The sequence below is a fragment of the Oncorhynchus masou genome, chromosome 20 (assembly GCF_036934945.1).
Source record: "Oncorhynchus masou masou isolate Uvic2021 chromosome 20, UVic_Omas_1.1, whole genome shotgun sequence".
In the NCBI taxonomy this organism is placed as follows: domain Eukaryota; kingdom Metazoa; phylum Chordata; class Actinopteri; order Salmoniformes; family Salmonidae; genus Oncorhynchus; species Oncorhynchus masou.
Window position 1 is genome coordinate 31,084,963 of NC_088231.1, and position 27,625 is coordinate 31,112,587.

Consider the following 27,625-nt stretch of genomic DNA (forward strand, 5'->3'; position numbering starts at 1 on the left):
GGAAAGAGAGTAGAGGTTTAGTTTATTAGTAGTATTGCAGTAGTAGTGTAGCAGTATAGCAGTAGTATTGTAGTAATATAGTAGTATAATACTGACCAGTCCAGCAATGGGCATAGGCAACACTATTAGTGTAGTATTAATGCAATATTAGTGCAGTATTAGTGCAGTATTAGCATAGTATTAGTGTAGTATTAGTGCAGTATTGGTGTAGTATTAGTGTAGCATTAGTGCAGTATTAGTGCAGCAGTAGTGCAGTATTAGCATAGTATTAGTGCAGTATTAGTGCAGCAGTAGTGCAGTATTGGTGTAGTATTAGTGTAGCATTAGTGTAGCATTAGTGTAGTATTAGTGCAGTAATAGTGCAGCATTAGCATAGTATTAGCATAGTATTAGTGCAGTATTGGTGTAGTATTAGTGCAGCATTAGCATAGTATTAGTGCAGTATTGGTGTAGTATTAGTGCAGCATTAGCATAGTATTAGTGCAGTATTAGTGTAGTATTAATGCAATATTAGTGCAGTATTAGTGCAGTATTAGCATAGTATTAGTGCAGTATTAGTGTAGTATTAGCATAGTATTAGCATAGTATTAGTGTAGTATTAGTGCAGTATTGGTGTAGTATTAGTGCAGCATTAGAATAGTATTAGTGCAGTATTGGTGTAGTATTAGTGTAGCATTAGCATAGTATTAGTGCAGTATTGGTGTAGTATCAGTGCAGCATTAGTGTAGTATTAGTGCAGTATTGGTGTAGTATTAGTGCAGCATTAGCATAGTATTAGTGTAGTATCAGTGTAGTATTAGTGTAGTATTAGTGTAGTATTAGTGCAGCATTAGCATAGTATTAGTGTAGTATTAGTGTAGTACTAGTGTAGTATTATTGTGGTATTAGTGTAGTACTAGTGTAGTATTAGTGTAGTACTAGTGTAATATTAGTGTGGTATTAGTGTAGTACTAGTGTAGTATTAGCGAGGTATTAGTGCAGTACTAGTGTAGTATTAGCGAGGTATTAGTGCACTATTAGTGCAGTATTAGTGCAGTATTAGTGTAGTATTTGTGCAGTATTCATGCAGCATTAGTGTAGTATTAGTACAGTATTAGTGTAGTATTAGTGTAGTATTAGTGTAGTATTAGTGTAGTCTAGTGTAGCATTAGTGCAGTATTAGTGCAGTATTAGTGTAGTCTAGTGTAGCATTAGTGTAGTATTGGTGCAGTATTCGTGCAGCATTAGTGTAGTATTAGTGCAGTATTAGTGCAGTATTAGTGTAGTCTAGTGTAGTATTAGTGTAGTATTGGTGCAGTAGCCTGGTTCCTCTCTACCCAGTACAGCCTAGTTATTGGTTAGGTAACATTAGTATAGTACCAGAAGACTGGCCACTCTTCATAGCCTGGTTCCTCTCTAGGTTTGTTCTTAGGTCCCTGCCTTTCTAGGGAGTTTTTCCAAGCCTCCGTGCTTCTACATCTGCATTGCTTGCTGTTTGGAGTTTTAGGCTGGGTTTCTGTACAGCACTTTGTGACATCGGCTGATGTAGAAAGGTGTTTCTAAACCATTTGATTTAGTGGTACTGACCAGTCCAGCGATGGGCGAGGGGAGTCTGTTGATTTTCTGGACCAAACCTGGTCTGATGGAACACAGTAACCTGGAAGAGACACACAGACAAATACTTCACTACACTCAGTGTGTGTGTGTGTGTGTGTGTGTGTGTGTGTGTGTGTGTGTTTAATGAGAGACAGTGGAACAGCAGAGGATTGTGGGGATTTCAAAGGCGGAAGTGAGGTCACAGACTCACTCGCAGAGCAGGATCCCGTTCTCCAGGCCGCTCCGGAAGTCCTTCTCACCGAAACCTTTTCCCGTCACCTCCTGGGGAGAACACACATCATCACGGTTCTATAGAGGTTCTAACCAGGTTCTAAAAAGGTTCTAAAGAGGTTCTAGCCAGGTTCTAAAGAGGTTCAGATTAATAACCCCCGTCTACCAACGATAACTATTCTACTGACTCAACATCAGGTTATTAACCCAGTCTACCAACGATAGACACTATTCTCCTGACTCAACATCCAACGATAGACACTATTCTCCTGACTCAACATCAGGTTATTAACCCAGTCTACCAACAATAGACACTATTCTCCTGACTCAACATCCAACGATAGACACTATTCTACTGACTCAACATCCAACGATAGACACTATTCTCCTGACTCAACATCCAACGATAGACACTATTCTACTGACTCAACATCCAACGATAGACACTATTCTACTGACTCAACATCCAACGATAGACACTATTCTACTGACTCAACATCCAACGATAGACACTATTCTCCTGACTCAACATCCAACGATAGACACTATTCTCCTGACTCAACATCCAACGATAGACACTATTCTCCTGACTCAACATCCAACGATAGACACTATTCTCCTGACTCAACATCCAACGATAGACACTATTCTACTGACTCAACATCCAATGATAGACACTATTCTACTGACTCAACATCAGATTATTAACCCCAGTCTACCAACGATAGACACTATTCTCCTGACTCAACATCCAACGACAGACACTATTCTCCTGACTCAACATCAGATTATTAACCCAGTCTACCAACGATAGACACTATTCTCCTGACTCAACATCCAACGATAGACACTATTCTCCTGACTCAACATCCAACGATAGACACTATTCTCCTGACTCAACATCCAACGATAGACACTATTCTCCTGACTCAACATCCAACGATAGACACTATTCTCCTGACTCAACATCCAACGACAGACACTATTCTCCTGACTCAACATCCAACGATAGACACTATTCTCCTGACTCAACATCCAACGATAGACACTATTCTACTGACTCAACATCCAAGGATAGACACTATTCTACTGACTCAACATCAGATTATTAACCCCAGTCTACCAACGATAGACACTATTCTCCTGACTCAACATCCAACGACAGACACTATTCTCCTGACTCAACATCAGATTATTAACCCAGTCTACCAACGATAGACACTATTCTCCTGACTCAACATCCAACGATAGACACTATTCTCCTGACTCAACATCCAACGATAGACACTATTCTCCTGACTCAACATCCAACGATAGACACTATTCTCCTGACTCAACATCCAACGATAGACACTATTCTCCTGACTCAACATCCAACGACAGACACTATTCTCCTGACTCAACATCCAACGATAGACACTATTCTCCTGACTCAACATCCAATGATAGACACTATTCTACTGACTCAACATCCAACGATAGACACTATTCTCCTGACTCAACATCAGATTATTAACCCCAGTCTACCAACGATAGACACTATTCTACTGACTCAACATCCAACGATAGACACTATTCTACTGACTCAACATCCAACGATAGACACTATTCTCCTGACTCAACATCCAACGATAGACACTATTCTACTGACTCAACATCAGGTTATTAACCCAGTCTACCAACGATAGACACTATTCTACTGACTCAACATCCAACGATAGACACTATTCTACTGACTCAACATCCAACGATAGACACTATTCTCCTGACTCAACATCCAACGATAGACACTATTCTACTGACTCAACATCCAACGATAGACACTATTCTACTGACTCAACATCAGATTAATAACCCGTCTAACAACGATAGACACTATTCTCCTGACTCAACATCCAACGATAGACACTATTCTCCTGACTCAACATCCAACGATAGACACTATTCTACTGACTCAACATCAGGTTATTAACCCAGTCTACCAACGATAGACACTATTCTACTGACTCAACATCCAACGATAGACACTATTCTACTGACTCAACATCCAACGATAGACACTATTCTCCTGACTCAACATCCAACGATAGACACTATTCTACTGACTCAACATCAGATTAATAACCCGTCTACCAACGATAGACACTATTCTCCTGACTCAACATCCAACGATAGACACTATTCTCCTGACTCAACATCCAACGATAGACACTATTCTACTGACTCAACATCAGGTTATTAACCCAGTCTACCAACGATAGACACTATTCTCCTGACTCAACATCCAACGATAGACACTATTCTCCTGACTCAACATCCAACGATAGACACTATTCTACTGACTCAACATCAGGTTATTAACCCAGTCTACCAACGATAGACACTATTCTCCTGACTCAACATCCAACGATAGACACTATTCTACTGACTCAACATCCAACGATAGACACTATTCTCCTGACTCAACATCCAATGATAGACACTATTCTACTGACTCAACATCCAATGATAGACACTATTCTCCTGACTCAACATCCAACGATAGACACTATTCTCCTGACTCAACATCCAATGATAGACACTATTCTACTGGCTCAACATCCAACGATAGACACTATTCTCCTGACTCAACATCCAATGATAGACACTATTCTACTGGCTCAACATCCAACGATAGACACTATTCTCCTGACTCAACATCCAATGATAGACACTATTCTACTGACTCAACATCCAACGATAGACACTATTCTACTGACTCAACATCCAATGATAGACACTATTCTACTGACTCAACATCCAACGATAGACACTATTCTCCTGACTCAACATCAGGTTAATAACCCAGTCTACCAACGATAGACACTATTCTACTGACTCAACATCCAATGATAGACACTATTCTACTGACTCAACATCCAACGATAGACACTATTCTACTGACTCAACATCAGATTATTAACCCAGTCTACCAACGATAGACACTATTCTCCTGACTCAACATCCAACGATAGACACTATTCTACTGACTCAACATCCAACGATAGACACTATTCTCCTGACTCAACATCCAATGATAGACACTATTCTACTGACTCAACATCCAACGATAGACACTATTCTACTGACTCAACATCCAACGATAGACACTATTCTCCTGACTCAACATCCAACGATAGACACTATTCTCCTGACTCAACATCCAATGATAGACACTATTCTACTGACTCAACATCCAACGATAGACACTATTCTCCTGACTCAACATCCAACGATAGACACTATTCTACTGACTCAACATCCAACGATAGACACTATTCTACTGACTCAACATCCAACGATAGACACTATTCTACTGACTCAACATCCAACGATAGACACTATTCTCCTGACTCAACATCCAACGATAGACACTATTCTCCTGACTCAACATCCAACGATAGACACTACACTATCCAACGATCTACTGACTCAACATCCAACGATAGACACTATTCTCCTGACTCAACATCCAATGATAGACACTATTCTACTGACTCAACATCCAACGATAGACACTATTCTACTGACTCAACATCCAACGATAGACACTATTCTCCTGACTCAACATCAGATTATTAACCCCAGTCTACCAACGACAGACACTATTCTACTGACTCAACATCCAACGACAGACACTATTCTCCTGACTCAACATCCAATGATAGACACTATTCTACTGACTCAACATCCAACGATAGACACTATTCTCCTGACTCAACATCCAACGATAGACACTATTCTCCTGACTCAACATCAGATTATTAACCCCAGTCTACCAACGACAGACACTATTCTCCTGACTCAACATCAGATTATTAACCCCAGTCTACCAACGACAGACACTATTCTCCTGACTCAACATCCAACGATAGACACTATTCTCCTGACTCAACATCCAACGATAGACACTATTCTACTGACTCAACATCCAACGATAGACACTATTCTCCTGACAACATCAGATTATTAACCCCAGTCTACCAACGACAGACACTATTCTCCTGACTCAACATCCAACGATAGACACTATTCTCCTGACTCAACATCAGGTTATTAACCCAGTCTACCAACGACAGACACTATTCTCCTGACTCAACATCCAATGATAGACACTATTCTACTGACTCAACATCCAACGATAGACACTATTCTACTGACTCAACATCAGGTTATTAACCCAGGCTACCAACGATAGACACTATTCTACTGACTCAACATCCAACGATAGACACTATTCTACTGACTCAACATCCAACGATAGACACTATTCTACTGACTCAACATCCAACGATAGACACTATTCTACTGACTCAACATCCAACGATAGACACTATTCTACTGACTCAACATCCAACGATAGACACTATTCTCCTGACTCAACATCCAACGATAGACACTATTCTCCTGACTCAACATCCAACGATAGACACTATTCTCCTGACTCAACATCCAACGATAGACACTATTCTCCTGACTCAACATCAGATTATTAACCCAGTCTACCAACGATAGACACTATTCTACTGACTCAACATCCAACGATAGACACTATTCTACTGACTCAACATCCAACGATAGACACTATTCTACTGACTCAACATCCAACGATAGACACTATTCTCCTGACTCAACATCAGATTATTAACCCAGTCTACCAACGATAGACACTATTCTACTGACTCAACATCCAACGATAGACACTATTCTACTGACTCAACATCCAACGATAGACACTATTCTACTGACTCAACATCCAACGATAGACACTATTCTCCTGACTCAACATCCAACGATAGACACTATTCTACTGACTCAACATCAGGTTATTAACCCAGTCTACCAACGATAGACACTATTCTACTGACTCAACATCCAACGATAGACACTATTCTCCTGACTCAACATCCAACGATAGACACTATTCTACTGACTCAACATCCAACGATAGACACTATTCTACTGACTCAACATCCAACGATAGACACTATTCTCCTGACTCAACATCCAACGATAGACACTATTCTACTGACTCAACATCCAACGATAGACACTATTCTACTGACTCAACATCCAACGATAGACACTATTCTACTGACTCAACATCAGGTTATTAACCCAGTTAATCCAGAACCTGGATCTGTAGTGACGCCTCAACACTGCGATGCGGTGCCTTAGTCCGCGGCGCGACGAGGGAGGCCCAATCAAACATTATTTCATATAATAATTTTCTATAATCTATATTAATCAAATGTATAATTATTGTACGGACTCTCTCTCCATCTAACTCTCCAGATTACACACACACACCTCCACAGAGATATTGCAGTTGGACATCTGAAGCTATTCCAATTAATCCCTGCAAGGACAGCTGTGACATCTGGCATGTAAAAAAAACACACAAAAAACACACACACACACACACACACACACACACACACACACACACACACACACACACACACACACACACACACACACACACACACACACACACACACACACACACACACACACACACACACACACAAACACACACAAACACACACACACGCCAGAGGTATATCTGTTCTAGAACACACGTCAGAGGTATCTCTGTTCTAGAACACACGTCAGAGGTATCTCTGTTCTAGAACACACATTTCTATGTGGCCACTGTGCCATGCAGGGGGCGGGGCCTCAAGGAGACAAACTAACCTGAAAGGCTACTGCTGTTATGTTTCCTTGGACACCAATGTCACCCACACACAGACACACGAAAGAGAGGCAGCCTTACCAGTCACAAATAACTTGAGAATTAAGAAGAGAGAGACAGAAAGAGAGACAGATTGAGAGAGACAGGTGGAGAGAGAGATCTGATCCTGGAATATACCAGATCTGAGGTCATCTGTCTTTGGCCTAATGAGCAGGAACCTGGACATCACCAAAGAAATCAAAAATACAGACATTGTCATCCTACAAGAAACCTGGTATAGAGGAGATGGACCCACTGGTTGTCTTCTAGGTTACAGAGAGCTGGTAGTCCCATCCACCACACTACCAGGTGGGTGGTATAGAGGAGACGGACCCACTGGTTGTCCTCTAGGTTACAGAGAGCTGGTAGTCCCATCCACCACACTACCAGGTGGGTGGTATAGAGGAGATGGACCCACTGGTTGTCCTCTAGGTTACAGAGAGCTGGTAGTCCCATCCACCACACTACCAGGTGGGTGGTATAGAGGAGATGGACCCACTGGTTGTCCTCTAAGTTACAGAGAGCTGGTAGTCCCATCCACCACACTACCAGGTGGGTGGTATAGAGGAGATGGACCCACTGGTTGTCCTCTAGGTTACAGAGAGCTGGTAGTCCCATCCACCACACTACCATGTGGGTGGTATAGAGGAGACAGACCCACTGGTTGTCCTCTAGGTTACAGAGAGCTGGTAGTCCCATCCACCACACTACCAGGTGGGTGGTATAGAGGAGATGGACCCACTGGTTACCCTCTAGGTTACAGAGAGCTGGTAGTCCCATCCACCACACTACCAGGTGGGTGGTATAGAGGAGATGGACCCACTGGTTGTCCTCTAGGTTACAGAGAGCTGGTAGTCCCATCCACCACACTACCAGGTGGGTGGTATAGAGGAGATGGACCCACTGGTTGTCCTCTAGGTTACAGAGAGCTGGTAGTCCCATCCACCACACTACCAGGTGGGTGGTATAGAGGAGACAGACCCACTGGTTATCCTCTAGGTTACAGAGAGCTGGTAGTCCCATCCACCACACTACCAGGTGGGTGGTATAGAGGAGATGGACCCACTGGTTGTCCTCTCGGTTACAGAGAGCTGGTAGTCCAATCCACCACACTACCAGGTGGGTGGTATAGAGGAGATGGACCCACTGGTTACCCTCTAGGTTACAGAGAGCTGGTAGTCCCATCCACCACACTACCAGGTGGGTGGTATAGAGGAGATGGACCCACTGGTTGTCCTCTAGGTTACAGAGAGCTGGTAGTCCCATCCACCACACTACCAGGTGGGTGGTATAGAGGAGATGGACCAACTGGTTGTCCTCTAGGTTACAGAGAGCTGGTAGTCCCATCCACCACACTACCAGGTGGGTGGTATAGAGGAGACAGACCCACTGGTTATCCTCTAGGTTACAGAGAGCTGGTAGTCCCATCCACCACACTACCAGGTGGGTGGTATAGAGGAGATGGACCCACTGGTTGTCCTCTCGGTTACAGAGAGCTGGTAGTCAATCCACCACACTACCAGGTGGGTGGTATAGAGGAGATGGACCCACTGGTTGTCCTCTAGGTTACAGAGAGCTGGTAGTCCCATCCACCACACTACCAGGTGGGTGGTATAGAGGAGATGGACCCACTGGTTGCCCTCTAGGTTACAGAGAGCTGGTAGTCCCATCCACCACACTACCAGGTGGGTGGTATAGAGGAGATGGACCCACTGGTTGTCCTCTAGGTTACAGAGAGCTGGTAGTCCCATCCACCACACTACCAGGTGGGTGGTATAGAGGAGTTGGACCCACTGGTTGCCCTCTAGGTTACAGAGAGCTGGTAGTCCCATCCACCACACTACCAGGTGGGTGGTATAGAGGAGATGGACCCACTGGTTGTCCTCTAGGTTACAGAGAGCTGGTAGTCCCATCCACCACACTACCAGGTGGGTGGTATAGAGGAGTTGGACCCACTGGTTGTCCTCTAGGTTACAGAGAGCTGGTAGTCCCATCCACCACACTACCAGGTGGGTGGTATAGAGGAGATGGACCCACTGGTTGTCCTCTAGGTTACAGAGAGCTGGTAGTCCCATCCACCACACTACCAGGTGGGTGGTATAGAGGAGATGGACCCACTGGTTGCCCTCTAGGTTACAGAGAGCTGGTAGTCCCATCCACCACACTACCAGGTGGGTGGTATAGAGGAGATGGACCCACTGGTTGTCCTCTAGGTTACAGAGAGCTGGTAGTCCCATCCACCACACTACCAGGTGGGTGGTATAGAGGAGATGGACCCACTGGTTGCCCTCTAGGTTACAGAGAGCTGGTAGTCCCATCCACCACACTACCAGGTGGGTGGTATAGAGGAGATGGACCCACTGGTTGTCCTCTAGGTTACAGAGAGCTGGTAGTCCCATCCACCACACTACCAGGTGGGTGGTATAGAGGAGATGGACCCACTGGTTGTCCTCTAGGTTACAGAGAGCTGGTAGTCCCATCCACCACACTACCAGGTGGGTGGTATAGAGGAGATGGACCCACTGGTTGTCCTCTAAGTTACAGAGAGCTGGTAGTCCCATCCACCACACTACCAGGTGGGTGGTATAGAGGAGATGGACCCACTGGTTGTCCTCTAGGTTACAGAGAGCTGGTAGTCCCATCCACCACACTACCAGGTGGGTGGTATAGAGGAGATGGACCCACTGGTTGTCCTCTAGGTTACAGAGAGCTGGTAGTCCCATCCACCACACTACCAGGTGGGTGGTATAGAGGAGACAGACCCACTGGTTGTCCTCTAGGTTACAGAGAGCTGGTAGTCCCATCCACCACACTACCAGGTGGGTGGTATAGAGGAGATGGACCCACTGGTTGTCCTCTAGGTTACAGAGAGCTGGTAGTCCCATCCACCACACTACCAGGTGGGTGGTATAGAGGAGATGGACCCACTGGTTGTCCTCTAGGTTACAGAGAGCTGGGAGTCCCATCCACCACACTACCAGGTGTGAAACAGGGAAGAGACTCAGGGGGTATAATAATTTGGTATTGAGCAGACCTAACCCACTCTATTAAATTAGTCAAAACAGGACATTTTTAACTCTGGCTATAAATTAAAAAGGAAATGATCCCAACAGAGATAAATGTCCTCCTGTGTGCTACCTACAGTTGAAGTCAGAAGTTTACATTCACTTAGTTTGGAGTCATTAAAACTCAATTTTCAACCACTCCACACATTTCTTGTTAACAAACTATAGTTTTGGCAAGTCGGTTAGGACATCTACTTCGTGCATGACACAAGTCATTTTTCCAACAATTGTTTACAGACAGATTATTTCACTTATAATTCACTGTGTCACAATTCCAGTGGGTCAGAAGTTTACATACACCAAGTTTACTGTGCCTTGAAACAGCTTGGAAAATTCCAGAAAATGATTTCATGCCTTTAGATGCTTCCGATAGGCTAATTGACATAATTTGAGTCAATTGGAGGTGTACCTGTGGATGTATTGAAAGGCCTTCAAACTCAGTGCCTCTTTGCTTGACATCATGGGACAATTAAAAGAAATCAACCAAGACCTCAGAAAATAAATTGTAGACCTCGACAAGTCAGGTTCATCCTTGGGAGCAATTTCCAAACGCCTGAAGGTACCACGTTCATCTGTACAAACAATAGTACGCAAGTATAAGCACCATGGGACCACGCAGCCGTCATACCGCTCAGGAAGGAGACGCACGCGTTCTGTCTCCTAGAGATGAAGATACTTTGGTGCAAAAAGTGCAAATCAATCCCAGAACAACAGCAAAGGACCTTGTGGAGATGCTGGAGGAAACAGGTACAAAAGTATCTATATCCACAGTAAAATGAGTCCTATATCGACATAACCTGAAAGGCCGCTCAGCAAGGAAGAAGCCACTGCTCCAAAACGCCATGAAAAAGCCAGTCTATGGTTTGCAACTGCACATGGGGACGAAGATCGTACTTTTTTGAGAAATGTCCTCTGGTCTGATGAATCAAAAATAGAACTGTTTGGCCATAATGACCATTGTTATGTTTGGAGGAAATAGGAGGAGACTTACAAGCCGAAGAACACCATCCCAACCGTGAAACACGGGGGTGCCAGCATCATGTTGTAGGGGTGCTTTGCTGCAGGAGGGACTGGTGCACTTCACAAAATAGATGGCATCATGAGGTAGGAAAATTATGTAGCAACATCTCAAGGCATCAGTCAGGAAGTTAAAGCTTGGTCGCATTTAAAAAAAAATGTTTATTTTATTTCACCTTTATTTAACCAGGTAGGCTAGTTGAGAACAAGTTCTCATTTACAACTGTGACCTGGCCAAGATAAAGCATAGCAATTCGACACATACCACAACACAGAGTTACACATGGAATAAACAAAACATACAGTCAATAATACAGTAGAACAAAAGAAAACAAAAAGTATATATACAGTGAGTGGAAATGAGGTAAGTTAAGGAAATAAATAGGCCATGGTGGCGAAGTAATTACAATATAGCAATTAAACACTGGAATGGTAGATCGGCAGAAGATGAATGTGCAGGTAGAGATACTGGGGTGCAAAGGAGCAAAATAAATAAATTAATACCCGTAAGGGGATGAGGTAGGTGGATAGATGGGCTGTTTACAGATAGGCTAAGTACAGGTGCAGTGATCTGTAAAATGCTCTGACAGCTGGTGCTTAAAGCTAGTGAGGGAGATGTGAGTCTCCAGCTTCAGAGATTTTTGCAATTCGTTCCAGTCATGGGCAGCAGAGAACTGGAAGGAAAGACAACCAAAGGAGGAATTGGCTTTGGGGGTGACCAGTGAGATATACCTGCTGGAGCACGTGCTACGAGTGGGTGGGTTTGAGCTGAGATAAGACGGGGCTTTATGCAGAGACTTGTAGGACCAACCAATGAAGCGAGGAGAGCGTACAGGTCACAGTGGTGAGTAGTATATGGGACTTTGGTGACAAAACGGATGTCACTGTAATAGACTGCATCCAGTTTGCTGAGTAGAGTGTTGGAGGCTATTTTATAGATGACATCACCAAAGTCGAGGATCGGTAGGATGGTCAGTTTTACAAGGGTATGTTTGGCAGCATGAGTGAAGGATGCTTTGTTGCGATATAGGAAGATTCTAGTTTTTATTTTGGATTGGAGATGCTTAATGTGAGTCTGGAAGGAGAGTTTACAGTCTAACCAGACACCCAGGTATTTGTAGTTGTCCACGTATTCTAAGTCAGAGCCGTCCAGAGTAGTGATGCTGGATGGGCGGGCAGGTGCGGGCAGCGATCAGTTGAAGAGAATACATTTGTTTTACTTGCGTTTAAGAGCAGTTGGAGGCCACGGAAGGAGAGTTGTATGGCATTGAAGCTTGCCTGGAGGTTGTTAACACAGTGTCCAAAGACGGGCCAGAAGTATACAGAATGGTGTTGTCTGCGTAGAGGTGGATCAGAGACTCACCAGCAGCAAGAGCAACATCATTGATGTATACAGAAAAGAGAGTCGGCCCGAGAATTGAACCCTGTGGCACACCCATAGAGACTGCCAGAGGTCCGGACATCAGGCCCTCCGATTTGACACACTGAACCCTATCAGAGAAGTAGTTGGTGAACCAGACGAAGCAGTCATTTGAGAAACCAAGGCTGTCGAGTCTGCCGATGAGGATGTGGTGATTGACAGAGTCGAAAGCCTTGGCCAGGTCGATGAATACGGCTGCACAGTAATGTCTCTTATCGATGGCGGTTATGATATCGTTTAGAAACTTGAGCCTAATTTCGAAGGCCCAAATGGACAATGACCCCAAGTATACTTCCAAAGTTGTGGCAAAACGGCTTAAAGACAACAAAGTCAAGGTATTTGAGTGGCCATCACAAAGCCCTGACCTCAATCCCATAGAAAATGTGTGGGCAGAACTGAAAAAGCGTGTGCGAGCAAGGAGGCCTACAAATCTGACTCAGTTACACCAGCTCTATCAGGAGGAATGGGCCAAAATTCACCCAACTTATTGTGGGAAGCTTATGGAAAGCTACCCGAAATGTTTGACCCAAGTTTTAAAAAATTAAAGACAATGCTACCAAATACTAATTGAGTGTATGTAAACTTCTGACCCACTGGGAATGTGATGAAAGAAATAAAAGCTGAAATAAATAATTCTCTCTACTATTCTGACATTTCACATTCTTAAAATAAAGCGGTGATCCTAACTGACCTAAGAAAGATAATTTTTACTTGGACTAAATATCAGGAATTGGGAAAAACAGAGTTTAAATGTATTTGGCTAAGGTGTGTGTGTGTGTGAAGGTGGTGATTGACAAGATACCAAAGATACCATCATCATCCTCATGATCTCTGGTTGAGACAGGAAGTGTTGAACTAGCTGACTTCACTCAGTCGCTGTCCACCAATCAGATGGCGGAAAACAGGTTACCATGTAGATCTACTCATAATAACAAGACCCACCCCCTCGACACACACAGAAGTCACTGAAACGACATGATTGATTGTAAACATCACAGAGAGAGCCATGTGCGTGAATACTAGTCCACATTTTCACTGCCATGGCTACCATCCGGAATCTCCTGGCTCTCGCCTGCGGGAGGCGGGGTTCTGGTGCATGCGCTCAGGGGGAACGGGTTTCTCTCTCCAGGTGTCTTCAGACAAACCAAACATGGCCACCGAGAGGAACGGAGAGATACTATTCTAGTAAGTTCCATCCCTTACTAGATAATATTCTCTTAGTCTCACTCAAACACACACACACACACACACACACACACACTTCATCACGCAGCAGTAATGTCCCACATTGTGCCTTCTAGTCAAGTTGTAACCGGACACCCTGCCAGACAACAGGTGACAGGGCAACAGTACATTTATAGGCTATCCCCTCAGTCCCAGGTCTCCAGTCCAGAACCCCCTACTGCAACAGTACATTTATAGGCTATCCCCTCAGTCCCAGGTCTCCAGTCCAGAACCCCCTACTGTAATATAACATTTATAACCCCCTACTGTAATATAACATTTATAACCCCCTACTGTAATATAACATTTATAACCCCCTACTGTAATATAACATTTATAACCCCAGTGTCTAGAACCCCCTACTGTAATATAACATTTATAACCCCGGTCTCCAGAACCCCCAACTGTAATATAACATTTATAACCCCTACTGTAATATAACATTTATAACCCCCTACTGTAATATAACATTTATAACCCCATACTGTAATATAACCCCCTACTGTAATATAACATTTATAACCCCGGTCTCCAGAACCCCCTACTGTAATATAACATTTATAACCCCCTACTGTAATATAACATTTATAACCCTGGTAATAACCCGTTTATATACACAGACATCTCACCTCGATCCACTTCTGCGCCTCTCTGAATGCAGGCTCGGGATGTCTCAGTTCGTCCAGGGGAACGTGAGGTTCCTCGCGCTCAGTCCCGGTGCTGGCCATCTCTGATAACGGCTTCAGTAGGCTATGGTGCGTTCGTGGGGTTTAAATATCCTTTCTCCGTTAAGAAAAGCTCGGCAATGTCGTCCCTTAATTCCTACCGGACAGCTGGGCTTGTTATTCCACCGGTTTAGGCTCACGGAGGGCCCGTATCTGTTATATCCGTTATTCTACCAGGATTCTCCGTAACTCGGCGTGAGCGTCTCCCGGTTGGGCTGTAGAGGAAAATTATCTATCGTGACTCCCCACACTGCAACACGAACCAACCGGACACTAAAAATAACCTCCAACCGGCCAGGCGCGAGACAGACGCCAAGCAGCCGGTCCTGGTGCCCGCAGGACGGGGAGGATAGAAGAATGTTGGAGGGGGGGGTTGGGGCGGTGTGTGTATTTTACAAACGGTGGCGTTATAATCCCGGTCAGCTGGCGAGACAACGTGACGCTGCTGCCACCGAGCGCCAGAGAAGCAGAAAGGTCGCGTTGATTCACCGCATCTGTAACCACGGCAACGCGCTGCCGCACGGTGTCTAACCACGGCGACGCGCTGCCGCACCGCGTCTGTGACCACGGCGACGCGCTCCCAGCTCTGATCTGGATAAATTCCGTCCGACGACCACAGCGATAACTTTGGACTTCTGTTATTTAATGAGGTTTTTTTTTCAACATGTTTTATTTTTACAGATTCATTCATATAAATACAAATGTTTTCACATCAAAACATGGGTTCATTATTAGGCTACTTAACATGATTTACATAGTTAACTATGTCCATGGAAGTTTTTTTAGAGTCCAAATTTCTTTTTAATTCCGTTTAGATGATTTAACTAATGTTCTAAAGGGTCAACACAGTATGGTTCCAGGGTAACTGCCCCCTGGGGGTAAATCTCCCCGTCACGTTCACGATGTCACCAAATTATTTATCACAACTTGGAGATATTTCAACAAAACAGTTGTGGTAAATTGATCACATTTGACATTTTGAAGAAGTTGTAGATTTATAACCCCAGTGGAATATATGTTCAATATACAAGTACAAAAGCTTTACGCTAAACAATCCAACTGTTTTGAGAGAAATGTCGAGAATTTGATGTAAGTAGTAATATGATTGATAAGTGTTTGGGGATAACTGCCCCCCCCCACACTAGGGGATAACTGCCCCCCCCCCCAGGGGATAACTGCCCCCCCCACACACACACACTAGGGGATAACTGCCCCCCCCAGATCAGAGGCAGTAGGGATGACCAGAGATGTTCTGTTTAGTGAGTCCTCCAGCTCAGAGGCAGTATGGGATTACCAGAGATTCTCTTGACAAGGAAGTTAATTGGACAATTTGTCTGTCCTGCTAAGCATTCAAAATGTAATGAGGACTTTTGTATGTCAGGAAAAATGTACATATTTTTTTTAGGAATGTAGTGAAGTGAAAGTAGTCAAATATAAAAATATTAAAGTAAGGATACTACTTTAAGTAAAATCAAACATGTTTGAAACTATCAGGATGGAAAGAGAACTGAAATACCTTCCTAAAGTCAAAGGTACGTCAACATTTTACTCTGAAAAGCTACTCCAGTATAGTAATTACAGAAGTTAATGACTTCACAGAGGAGCGGAGAAGTGTGTAGTTTGGTTGTTTATTGGCAGTCAGCAGCACAGGAAGATGCAGTAAGGCAAAGCACAGCCAGCATTGTTGCAGTGTCATCCTAACACAGTAACAGTGTCATCCTAACATCGTAGTCTGACGTAACAGCGGTTAGAAACAGAGCAGAGGAGTCAGACAGCAGAAAAACAGGAACACCTCACAGGCTGCAGATCAACCGGCTCCCTCCTCCCCCATGTAAGGGCACTACTTTCTCAGTGGTGATCGGACTCGGAAAAATAAATAACAGTACAGCAGACAGAAAGTACAGCAGTAGTGACATCAACATGACACCAGGCTTGTGCAAACTACCATCTACGCATGTGTGCTGCGGTGTGTGTGCTGCGGTGTGTGTGGGGAGAGTGCAAACTGTTTCCATTATATACCGGGTGTGTGTACACCATGGTTCGTGTGTGTGTGTGTGTCCCTCTCCAGGGTCTCTAGGTATGACAGAGGGCCACAGCAGAGAAGCGGACCTCTCCCTCTGCTCTCTCCACAAAACCCCGTTCGTGTGTGTGTCCCTCTCCAGGGTCTCTAGGTATGACAGAGGGCCACAGCAGAGAAGCGGACCTCTCCCTCTGCTCTCTCCACAAAACCCCGACACACCCTGGCTGCATCCTGAGGAGAGAAAGGAGAGAGATTATAACCATGTGGCTCTGGAGCCTCTGCTAAATGTAGCGAAACGCTAGACGAACAGCCCAGCAAGCACAACCCTCTGGTTAAAAAGGATACACTGGGACGACGCAGTGAGCTCAATGGCAAGACGTCTGACAGATGTAGAATGTCTACACACTCCATTCTACATCGTCTAGATGTTGGCCAGGCATCAACATTATGATTTCTCGGGAGACGTCATCCCAACGAACACATCCTCTCCACACTATATATTCCTGGTGCTTTCTACAAGAGTCACCTGCATAGCGCTACAGGCCTGATAGCTAGTCTTTCAGCTTCTCACATCTCCAGTATGGCTAAACACAGCAAGCTAGCTAGCCTTTTAGCTTCCCAGATCTGTGAAATAATCAGATTAATAATTAAAATATGCCCTGGCAAATATTCTAATACTTGCCCGTGTAAACTACAACCTTATCCCAGTTTAAACATACAGCTTGAACGCATGCACTCCCACGTCAGCTAGCAATAGAAGGTATGCACTCCCACGTCAGCTAGCAATAGAAGGTATGCACTCCCACATCAGCTGGCAATAGAAGGTATGCACTCCCACGTCAGCTGGCAATAGAAGGTAGGCACACCCACATCAGCTGGCAATAGAAGGTAGGCACTCCCACATCAGCTGGCAATAGAAGGTATGCACTCCCACATCAGCTGGCAATAGAAGGTAGGCACTCCCACATCAGCTGGCAATAGAAGGTAGGCACACCCACATCAGCTGGCAATAGAAGGTAGGCACTCCCACATCAGCTGGCAATAGAAGGTATGCACTCCCACATCAGCTGGCAATAGAAGGTAGGCACTCCCACATCAGCTGGCAATAGAAGGTATGCACTCCCACATCAGCTGGCAATAGAAGGTAGGCACTCCCACATCAGCTGGCAATAGAAGGTAGGCACTCCCACATCAGCTGGCAATAGAAGGTAGGCACACCCACATCAGCTGGCAATAGAAGGTATGCACTCCCACATCAGCTGGCAATAGAAGGTAGGCACTCCCACATCAGCTGGCAATAGAAGGTAGGCACACCCACATCAGCTGGCAATAGAAGGTATGCACTCCCACATCAGCTGGCAATAGAAGGTATGCACTCCCACATCAGCTGGCAATAGAAGGTATGCACTCCCACATCAGCTGGCAATAGAAGGTATGCACTCCCACATCAGCTGGCAATAGAAGGTAGGCACTCCCACATCAGCTGGCAATAGGATGTCATGCACTCCCACATCAGCTAGCAATAGAAGGTATGCACTCCCACATCAGCTGGCAATAGAAGGTAGGCACACACACATCAGCTGGCAATAGAAGGTATGCACTCCCACATCAGCTGGCAATAGAAGGTATGCACTCCCACATCAGCTGGCAATAGAAGGTATGCACTCCCACATCAGCTGGCAATAGAAGGTAGGCACACCCACATCAGCTGGCAATAGGATGTCATGCACTCCCACATCAGCTAGCAATAGGAAGTCATGTTTTGGTCGCAGAGAAAAGCACATTGCAGCTGTTTAACCAATAACCTGGAATCACTAGTTATACTTCTACTCAAAACACATCTGGGAGTCTATAAGGTTCCATTTTTGTTTGGTTTTTATTGTTGGAACATTTGTTGATTATACGCATTTGTTTATCAATACAAAATAGGCCACTGTCATGCCTAGTTTATAGATCAGATTAAGGAACCAATCAAGCGTCGCTGCCTCCTCACTGTCCCCACGGGAGGGACGACGACACGGCGCGTTCCGGCTGTCGGGGAGGGAAGGGAGACCGTCGGGGCGCACTACAACGAGCCGCCTTTTGTGAGGAAAAACGACACTGTGCTGCGCTCTGTTGGGCGATAAATTTGCCTGGGATTTACAGTTAGACACATCTACTGGGATTAGATGAATGGAAGAGGAACGTACCTTGATGAAGGAGTCATCCTTGGTGGTTCCATGGTTCACCGGTCCCTCCATCCTACCATCTACACAGAGTCACAGACAGAAAGTGTGTAAATACACACCCGGGAGACGGGGAGAGAACACCCGGGGTGGAACACCTGGGGACACGGGGCAGGGAGACGAGACGGGGCGGAACACCTGGGGACACGGGGCAGGGAGACGAGACGGGGTGGAACACCTGGGGACACGGGGCGGAACACTGGGACTCAGCCACACACTCACCCAGCTCATAAAGCTGTCCTTTCACATTGACAAAGGTGATAAAATGGAAGTTCACGTTATCTGCCTCCACCTGAAAGAGGGAGGGAGAGAAAGAGGGTTAGAAAGAGAGTATAAAATTATACATAAGTAACATCTGAGGAGGTCCTTATTTTGCATTGTGTTCTCACCCTGCACTGGCCCTGTGCTGCCACTTCATCATGAGCCTCTCTGATGGCCTGCAAGAGAGAGCAACATACACATTTAAACAAATATATGGAGACAGGTACTTACTGCATTCGGGAAGAATTCAGACCCCTTGACTTTCTCCACACTTTGTTACATTATTCTAAAACGGATTAAATGGTTTGTTTTCTCCACCATTAATCTACACACAATGGCCGATTGACAAATCAAAAAGATGTTTAGAAATGTTGGCTAATTTATAACATTTTATAATACCTTATTTACACCAGTATTCAGACCCTTTGCTCGGCAACTAGAAGTGGAGCTCAGGTGTATTTGGTTTCCACTAATCATCCTTAAAATGTTTACAACTTTAGTCCACCTGTGGTAAATTCAATTAATTAGGCAGGAGTAGGAAAGGCCCACACCTGTCAATAAAGTCCCAGTTTATTTATTTATTTATCTAGACAAGTCCGTTAAGGACAAATTCTTATTTACAATGACGGCCTACTGGAGAACAGTGGGTTAACTGCCTTGTTCAGGGGCAGACCGACAGATTTTTACCTTGTCAGCTTGGATTAGATCCAGCAACCTTCCGGTTACCGGCCCAACGCTCTAACCACTAACCGACCTGCCGACCCAGAACAAAAACCAAGAGGTGGAAGGAAGAGAGTGAACAGGCAGCTGTCAGTGAAGGGACAGGCTACCCAGACAGGACAGGCTACCCAGACAGGACAGGCTACCCAGACAGGACAGGCTACCAGACAGGACAGGCTACAGGCCATGTTGACAGAGGACAGGCTACCAGACAGGACAGGACAGGCTACCAGACAGGACAGGACAGGCTACAGGCCATATTGACAGAGGACAGGCCACAGGCCATGTTGACAGAGGACAGGCTACAGGCCATGTTGACAGAGGACAGGCTACAGGCCATATTGACAGAGGACAGGCTACAGGCCATATTGACAGAGGACAGGCTACAGGCCATGTTGACAGAGGACAGGCCACAGGCCATGTTGACAGAGGACAGGCCACAGGCCATGTTGACAGAGGACAGGCCACAGGCCATGTTGACAGAGGACAGGCCACAGGCCATGTTGACAGAGGACAGGCCACAGGCCATGTTGACAGAGGACAGGCCACAGGCCATGTTGACAGAGGACAGGCCACAGGCCATGTTGACAGAGGACAGGCCACAGGCCATGTTGACAGAGGACAGGCCACAGGCCATGTTGACAGAGGACAGGCCACAGGCCATGTTGACAGAGGACAGGCCACAGGCCATGTTGACAGAGGACAGGCCACAGGCCATGTTGACAGAGGACAGGCCACAGGCCATGTTGACAGAGGACAGGCCACAGGCCATGTTGACAGAGGACAGGCCACAGGCCATGTTGACAGAGGACAGGCCACAGGCCATGTTGACAGAGGACAGGCCTACAGGCCATGTTGACAGAGGACAGGCTACAGGCCATGTTGACAGAGGACAGGCCACAGGCCATGTTGACAGAGAGGACAGGCCTACAGGCCATGTTGACAGAGGACAGGCCATGTTGACAGAGGACAGGCCACAGGCCATGTTGACAGAGGACAGGCCTACAGGCCATGTTGACAGAGGACAGGCCACAGGCCATGTTGACAGAGGACAGGCCACAGGCCATGTTGACAGAGGACAGGCCACAGGGAATGTTGACAGGAGGGGCCATGTTGACAGAGGACAGGCCACAGGCCATGTTGACAGAGGACAGGCTACAGGCCATGTTGACAGAGGACAGGCTACAGGCCATGTTGACAGAGGACAGGCTACAGGCCATGGACAGGCTACAGGCCATATTGACAGAGGACAGGCTACAGGCCATGTTGACAGAGGACAGGCTACAGGCCATGTTGACAGAGGACAGGCTACAGGCCATGTTGACAGAGGACAGGCTACAGGCCATGTTGACAGAGGACAGGCTACAGGCCATGTTGACAGAGGACAGGCTACAGGCCATGTTGACAGAGGACAGGCTACAGGCCATGTTGACAGAGGACATTATGAACTGGGGAATCTTTTCAGGGGAAAACTGAGGACAGGCTACAGGCCATGTGACAGAGGACAGGCTGACAGAGGACAGGCTAGGCCAGGCCATACAGGCCATGTTGACAGAGGCTACAGGCCATGTTGACAGAGGACAGGCTACAGGCCATTGACAGAGGACATTATGAACTGGGGAATCTTTTCAGTGAGGGGAAAACTGAGGACAGGCTACAGGCCATGTTGACAGAGGACAGGCTACAGGCCATGTTGACAGAGGACAGGCTACAGGCCATGTTGACAGAGGACATTATGAACTGGGGAATCTTTTCAGGGGAAAACTGAGGACAGAATTATATTCAGCCTGTTAGTGATGTTTTCTGTCCTCAGATATGGAAGCTTTGAAAGCCTGTTTGCAGATGGAGAGAGAGGTCCCAATGAATGTCCCAAGAGACGAAGGGTACATCCTATATGCCCTGGGTTATACAGTGGGGCAAAACGTATTTAGTCAGCCACCAATTGTGCAAGTTCTCCCACTTAAAAAGATGAGGCCTGGAATTTATCATAGGTACACTTAGACTATGACAGACAAAATGAGAAAAGAAATTCCAGAAAATCACATTGTAAGACTTAATGAATTTGCAAATTATGGTTGAAAATAAGTATTTGGCCACCTACAAACAAGCAAGATTTCTGGCTCTCACAGACCTGTAACTTCTTCTTTAAGAGGCTCCTCTGTCCTCCACTCGTTACCTGTATAAATGGCACCTGTCCACAATCTCAAACAGTCACACTCCAAACTCCACTATGGCCAAGACCAAAGAGCTATCAAATGACACCAGAAACAAAATTGTAGACCTGCACCAGGCTGGGAAGACTGAATCTGCAATAGGTAAGCAGCTTGGTTTGAAGAAAGCAACTGTGGGAGCAATTATTAGGAAATGGAAGACATACAAGACCACTGATAATCTCCCTCGATCTGGGGCTCCACGCAAGATCTCATCCCGTGGGGTCAAAATGATCACAAGAACGGTGAGCAAAAATCCCAGAACCACACGGGGGACTTAGCGAATGACCTGTAGAGAGCTGGGACCAAAGTAACAAAGCCTACCATCAGTAACACTACGCCGCCAGGGACTCAAATCCTGCAGTGCCAGACGTGTCCCCCTGCTTAAGCCAGTACATGTCCAGGCCCGTCTGAAGTTTGCTAGAGAGCATTTGGATGATCCAGAAGAAGATTGGGAGAATGTCATATGGTCAGATGAAACCAAAATAGAACTTTTGGTAAAAACTCAACTGTCGTGTTTGGAGGACAAAGAATGCTGACATCACTGCTCTAGAGGAATGGGCCAAAATACCAGCAACAGTGTGTGGAAACCTTGTGAAGACTTACAGAAAACGTTTGACCTCTGGCATTGCCAACAAAGGATATATAACAAAGTATTGAGATAAACTTTTGTTATTGACCAAATACTTATTTTCCACCATAATTTGCAAATAAATTCATTACAAATCCTACAATGTGATTTTGTGGATTTTTTTTCTCTCATTTTGTTGGTCACAGTTGAAGTGTACCTATGATGAAAATTACAGGCCTCTCTCATCTTAAGTGGGAGAACTTGCACAATTGGTGGCTGACGAAATACTTTTGTCCCACTGTATGTGTAGGTCTACCTACACTACAGGCCCACCACAGGTTATATGTGTAGGGTCTACCTACACTACAGGCCTACCATGGGTTATATGTGTAGGGTCTACCTACACTACAGGCCCACCATGGGTTATATGTGTAGGGTCTACCTACACTACAGGCCTATCTACACTACAGGTCCACCATGGGTTATATGTGTAGGGTCTACCTACACTACAGGCCTACCATGGGTTATGACATGTTAGTCGTCAGGGTAGCTGAGCAGTCCAAATGTTTAGTCACAGTGCCTGTTCTGTTGACATGTTAGTCGTCAGGGTAACTCCTACGGCACTACCCTGTGAACACCTTCGGAGCTCCTCCCAAGCCAGGTATTTGATTGGTTTGATGTGTAAAGCAAGTCACGCCTCACAACACCGGGTTCTAACCCCTCTCGTGGATTTCTGACATGGATCTTCCCATATTTCCAGTTAAGGAAGTGAGGTGTCCCCCAATCATTCTACCTTCTCCTGACGTACGGACTCGTTCACTACAGATCGAGGATTAGTGGAGGAAGCTTTGGCTAGAGGGAGTTCCCACCATAGAACAAGTACACACTTTGGGAGGAAGGAGTGGTAATTGGGACATAGCCAAGGTGTGTGCATGAGTGTATTACTGTGTGTGTCGATCACTGTGAATGTGTGTGTTACCTGGTTGTTCTCCAGGTGTGTGGCTCGCTGGGCGGGGGTCATGTCAGCCGTCTCATCTAGAAACTTCTTCAGAGCAGAGTCACCATCTGGCACAGAGAGAGCTGTTACACACTGGTCCTGTCTGAATCTGGCTTCCCTACTACTTTGTAAAACTACATACTGTGTACTAATCATACTACATACTATTTAGAATGTAGTGTTTAGTATAAATATATTCAGTAAGCAGCACATCAACATCCTACCCTCATCCACACTGAGAAGGCTTCATCTAATCAGCAATTGTTTTGGTTGATAGTCAGTCCTCGGATCTAATCATCAACTGATTATGAAAAGACCAGTCTCTTCCTCAATAGAGTTCAGTGAATTCTACTAGATAAAGACCAGTCTCTTCCTCAATATTCAGTGAATTCTACTAGATAAAGACCAGTCTCTTCCTCAATAGAGGAAGTGAATTCTACTAGATAAAGACCAGTCTCTTCCTCAATATTCAGTGAATTCTACTAGATAAGGACCAGTCTCTTCCTCAATAGAGGAAGTATTTTTTTTTAGCTGTAAAGCACTGTCTATGACATCACTACATGTTCTAAATATCACATACTATAAACATTCTATTTTCACATACCCAATCAGCCTACTATTACAAACACAAGTGTGGGTATTCGTCATCCCCCCTCTATCTTGGCTCCATGCAGGACCCGTTTCTACTCACCATACTCAATGTGGGTGGGGTTGTTGGCGACTGCGTGCAGCAGAGCCACGGTGCCACAGGAGTTGACCACCGTCTGTTTCAGGAAGTAGAGGTCAGTACCCCCCGACACCTTCCCAGCCTGCTGCTGCCGGAACGACTCGTGCTGAAACATGCCGTTGTCATCATCATCATCATGCTACATCAGAGTCTCTCAAACAGTCCTGGGAGCCCAGGGCTGAGGTTTAGTGTCCTGGGACCCCAGGGCTGAGGTTTAGTGTCCTGGGACCCCAGGGCTGAGGTTTAGTGTCCTGGGACCCCAGGGCTGAGGTTTAGTGTCCTGGGACCCCAGGGCTGAGGTTTAGTGTCCTGGGACCCCAGGGCTGAGGTTTAGTGTCCTGGGACCCCAGGGCTGAGGTTTAGTGTCCTGGGACCCCAGGGCTGAGGTTTAGTGTCCTGGGACCCCAGGGCTGAGGTTTAGTGTCCTGGGACCCCAGGGCTGAGGTTTAGTGTCCTGGGACCCCAGGGCTGAGGTTTAGTGTCCTGGGACCCCTGGGACCCCAGGGCTGAGGTTTAGTGTCCTGGGACCCCAGGGGTTGCACATTCTGGGTTTTGCCCTAGTACTACACAGGAGATTCAAATAATCAAATCAAGCTACTAGAGCAAAAAACAAAACAAATGTGCATCACCTCGGGGTCCCCAGAAGAGAGTTTGCACCACATCACTGCGCTACATATTTCCAATGTAATAAAGATACTGCTAGATCATTGGTTACCTGTTGTGTCAGAGGGAAGAGCAGCATGAGGGCGCAGCTGGGAGAAGGTACTGAAGACACTCCCTCATCCTCCAGCCCCAACACATCCACGAAGCCCCAGCTACCACACACCCCCAGCCCACTGAGCACCTGCAACAGTCAAAAAGAACGTTAACAGAAAGGTTTCCTATCAGTCTCTAGAGACCAACCAGGACACAGCTCAACACCAACAGGCTAGATCCGACCAACCAGGACACAGCTCAACACCAACAGGCTAGATCCGACCAACCAGGACACAGCTCACCACCAACAGGCTAGATCAGACCAACCAGGACACAGCTCAACACCAACAGGCTAGATCAGAACAACCAGGACACAGCTCAACACCAACAGGCTAGACTAGAACACCCAGACCATCTAGACAGTGTATCTGGAACTCACCCAGTCAATGACAACACTATACTCTGTGTATATACACAGTAGAACGTAAGCCCCTAAACTATCAAGTTGCTCTGCGTACACATCACTGACAATCTGAAATGGTTCACCCTCACAGACAGTGTGGTGATGAAGGCGCAACAGAGCCTCTTTAACCTCAAGAGGATGAAGAAATTTGGCTTGGCCCCCTAAAACTTTTACAGATGCACAATTGAGAGCATCACCACCTGGTACGGCAACTGCTCCGCCCACAACCGTAAGGCTCTCCAGAGGGTAGTGAGGTCGGCACAACGCATCACCAGGGGCAAACTACCTGCCCTCCAGGATACCTACACCACCCGATGTCACAGGAAGGCCATAAAGATCATCAAGGAGAACAACCACCCGAGCCACTGCCTGTTCACCCCGCTATCATCCAGAAGGCGAGGTCAGTACAGATGCATCAAAGCAGGGACCGAGAGACTGATAAACAGCATCTATCTCCAGGCCATCAGACTGTTAAATAGCCACCACCCGGTTACTCAACCCTGCACCTTAGAGGCTGCTGTCCTATATACATGGAATCACTGGTCACTTTAATAATGATTACCTAATGCTTTGCTTATTTCATATGTATGTACCGTAATCTATTCTACAGTATTGTAGTCAATGCCACCAGACATTGCTCATCCTAATATTGTTATATGTATTAATGCTGTTATTTTACTTTTAGATGGGTGAATTGTTAAGATATTACGGCACTGTTGGCTGTAGGGACACAAGCATTTCGCGACACCCGCAATAACTGCTAAAATGTGTATGTGACCAATCAAATGTGATTTACAGAGCAGTTAAATGTCCGTTAGGTAGAGGGTAGAACTCAGAGATGGTTTGTTGAGCCCGAATTGAAACTCTACACGGTAATGGACACTAAAATGTCCATGATGACTCGGCAGAACAGGCCTCAAATCAATAATATTATAATAAATAACATTATAATCACTCGCGTTTAGCATCTCAGCTGATCTAACTTCTTTATCAGAACATTATGGCCGCACGGCAGTCTGTCCCAAATGAATAGCGATGAACTTCAAATCAGAGCCAGAGACAAGTTGATCTCTAGTCGCTCTCTCCATCCTTCCATCAGACCACACCCTGTATCCTAGACACCGGGTGAGGCACCAGGCGCAGCGTGGCAGAGATGCTACCGGGGAGACGGACGGTAGTCTACGAGGGAAATGCTCTTTTCTAACAGCAGGTTCATCTCGTGTACCTCTGTCGCGCTGCCGTTCAGATGATAATCTGATCCATACTTGTATTTCTAACTCCAGACCGAGCCAGGTCCATAATAACCCACCTGTTGGTTATAATGTCCTGTTGTCTGGTTGTAACGTCATATACACAACTGTCATATCGCTTATGACTCAGCGATATTAAATACACACCTTGTTCAGCATCTGAAACACAGACAGACAAAGAGAAAATATACATTATTTAGACAGTGAGAGACCGTTAGAACCGAGAAGCTGCGTATTTTACGTCTCAGTCTTGATACGTATATGATACGTATTAAAACCACATTTATTATGATGGTTCTCTACCTCCGGGTTGATCTCCATTGGTTGCCACTCCATTCTGTTCGGTAAGGTTCGGTCCCGTATATCGGTATGTTGTCAAATCCGCTCTGTCGCAAGCAGCTGCTGATTTGGGGGATATGATCACACTGCCACCGTCCACCCGCTTCATATGCTGC

At 45.7% G+C, this 27,625-nt stretch overlaps 2 protein-coding genes across 2 annotated transcripts in view; both read right to left on the bottom strand.

Moving 5' to 3' along the window:
- Nucleotides 1–15,316, bottom strand: part of LOC135506633 (prominin-1-A-like) — a 58,384-nt gene extending 43,068 nt beyond the window's left edge. The window contains exons 1-3 of the mRNA XM_064925952.1: nucleotides 14,935–15,316; nucleotides 1,787–1,857; nucleotides 1,563–1,636 (exon numbers count right to left, since the gene is read on the bottom strand). Coding sequence (XP_064782024.1) covers nucleotides 1,563–1,636; nucleotides 1,787–1,857; nucleotides 14,935–15,033 — 244 coding nt within the window. The 5' untranslated portion in view covers nucleotides 15,034–15,316. The remainder of the gene's footprint in view (nucleotides 1–1,562; nucleotides 1,637–1,786; nucleotides 1,858–14,934) is intronic.
- Nucleotides 15,317–16,639: 1,323 nt separating this feature from the next.
- On the bottom strand, nucleotides 16,640–27,625 carry LOC135507255 (ubiquitin carboxyl-terminal hydrolase isozyme L1-like). Its single transcript, XM_064926855.1, has 9 exons — nucleotides 27,474–27,625; nucleotides 27,318–27,329; nucleotides 25,477–25,605; nucleotides 24,726–24,867; nucleotides 24,017–24,102; nucleotides 19,665–19,712; nucleotides 19,498–19,567; nucleotides 19,240–19,298; nucleotides 16,640–17,281 (listed from the first exon to the last, which is right to left on the bottom strand). Exons 1-9 carry the CDS (start codon nucleotides 27,504–27,506, stop codon nucleotides 17,198–17,200), a joined length of 663 nt encoding a protein of 220 aa, XP_064782927.1. The 5' UTR covers nucleotides 27,507–27,625; the 3' UTR covers nucleotides 16,640–17,197.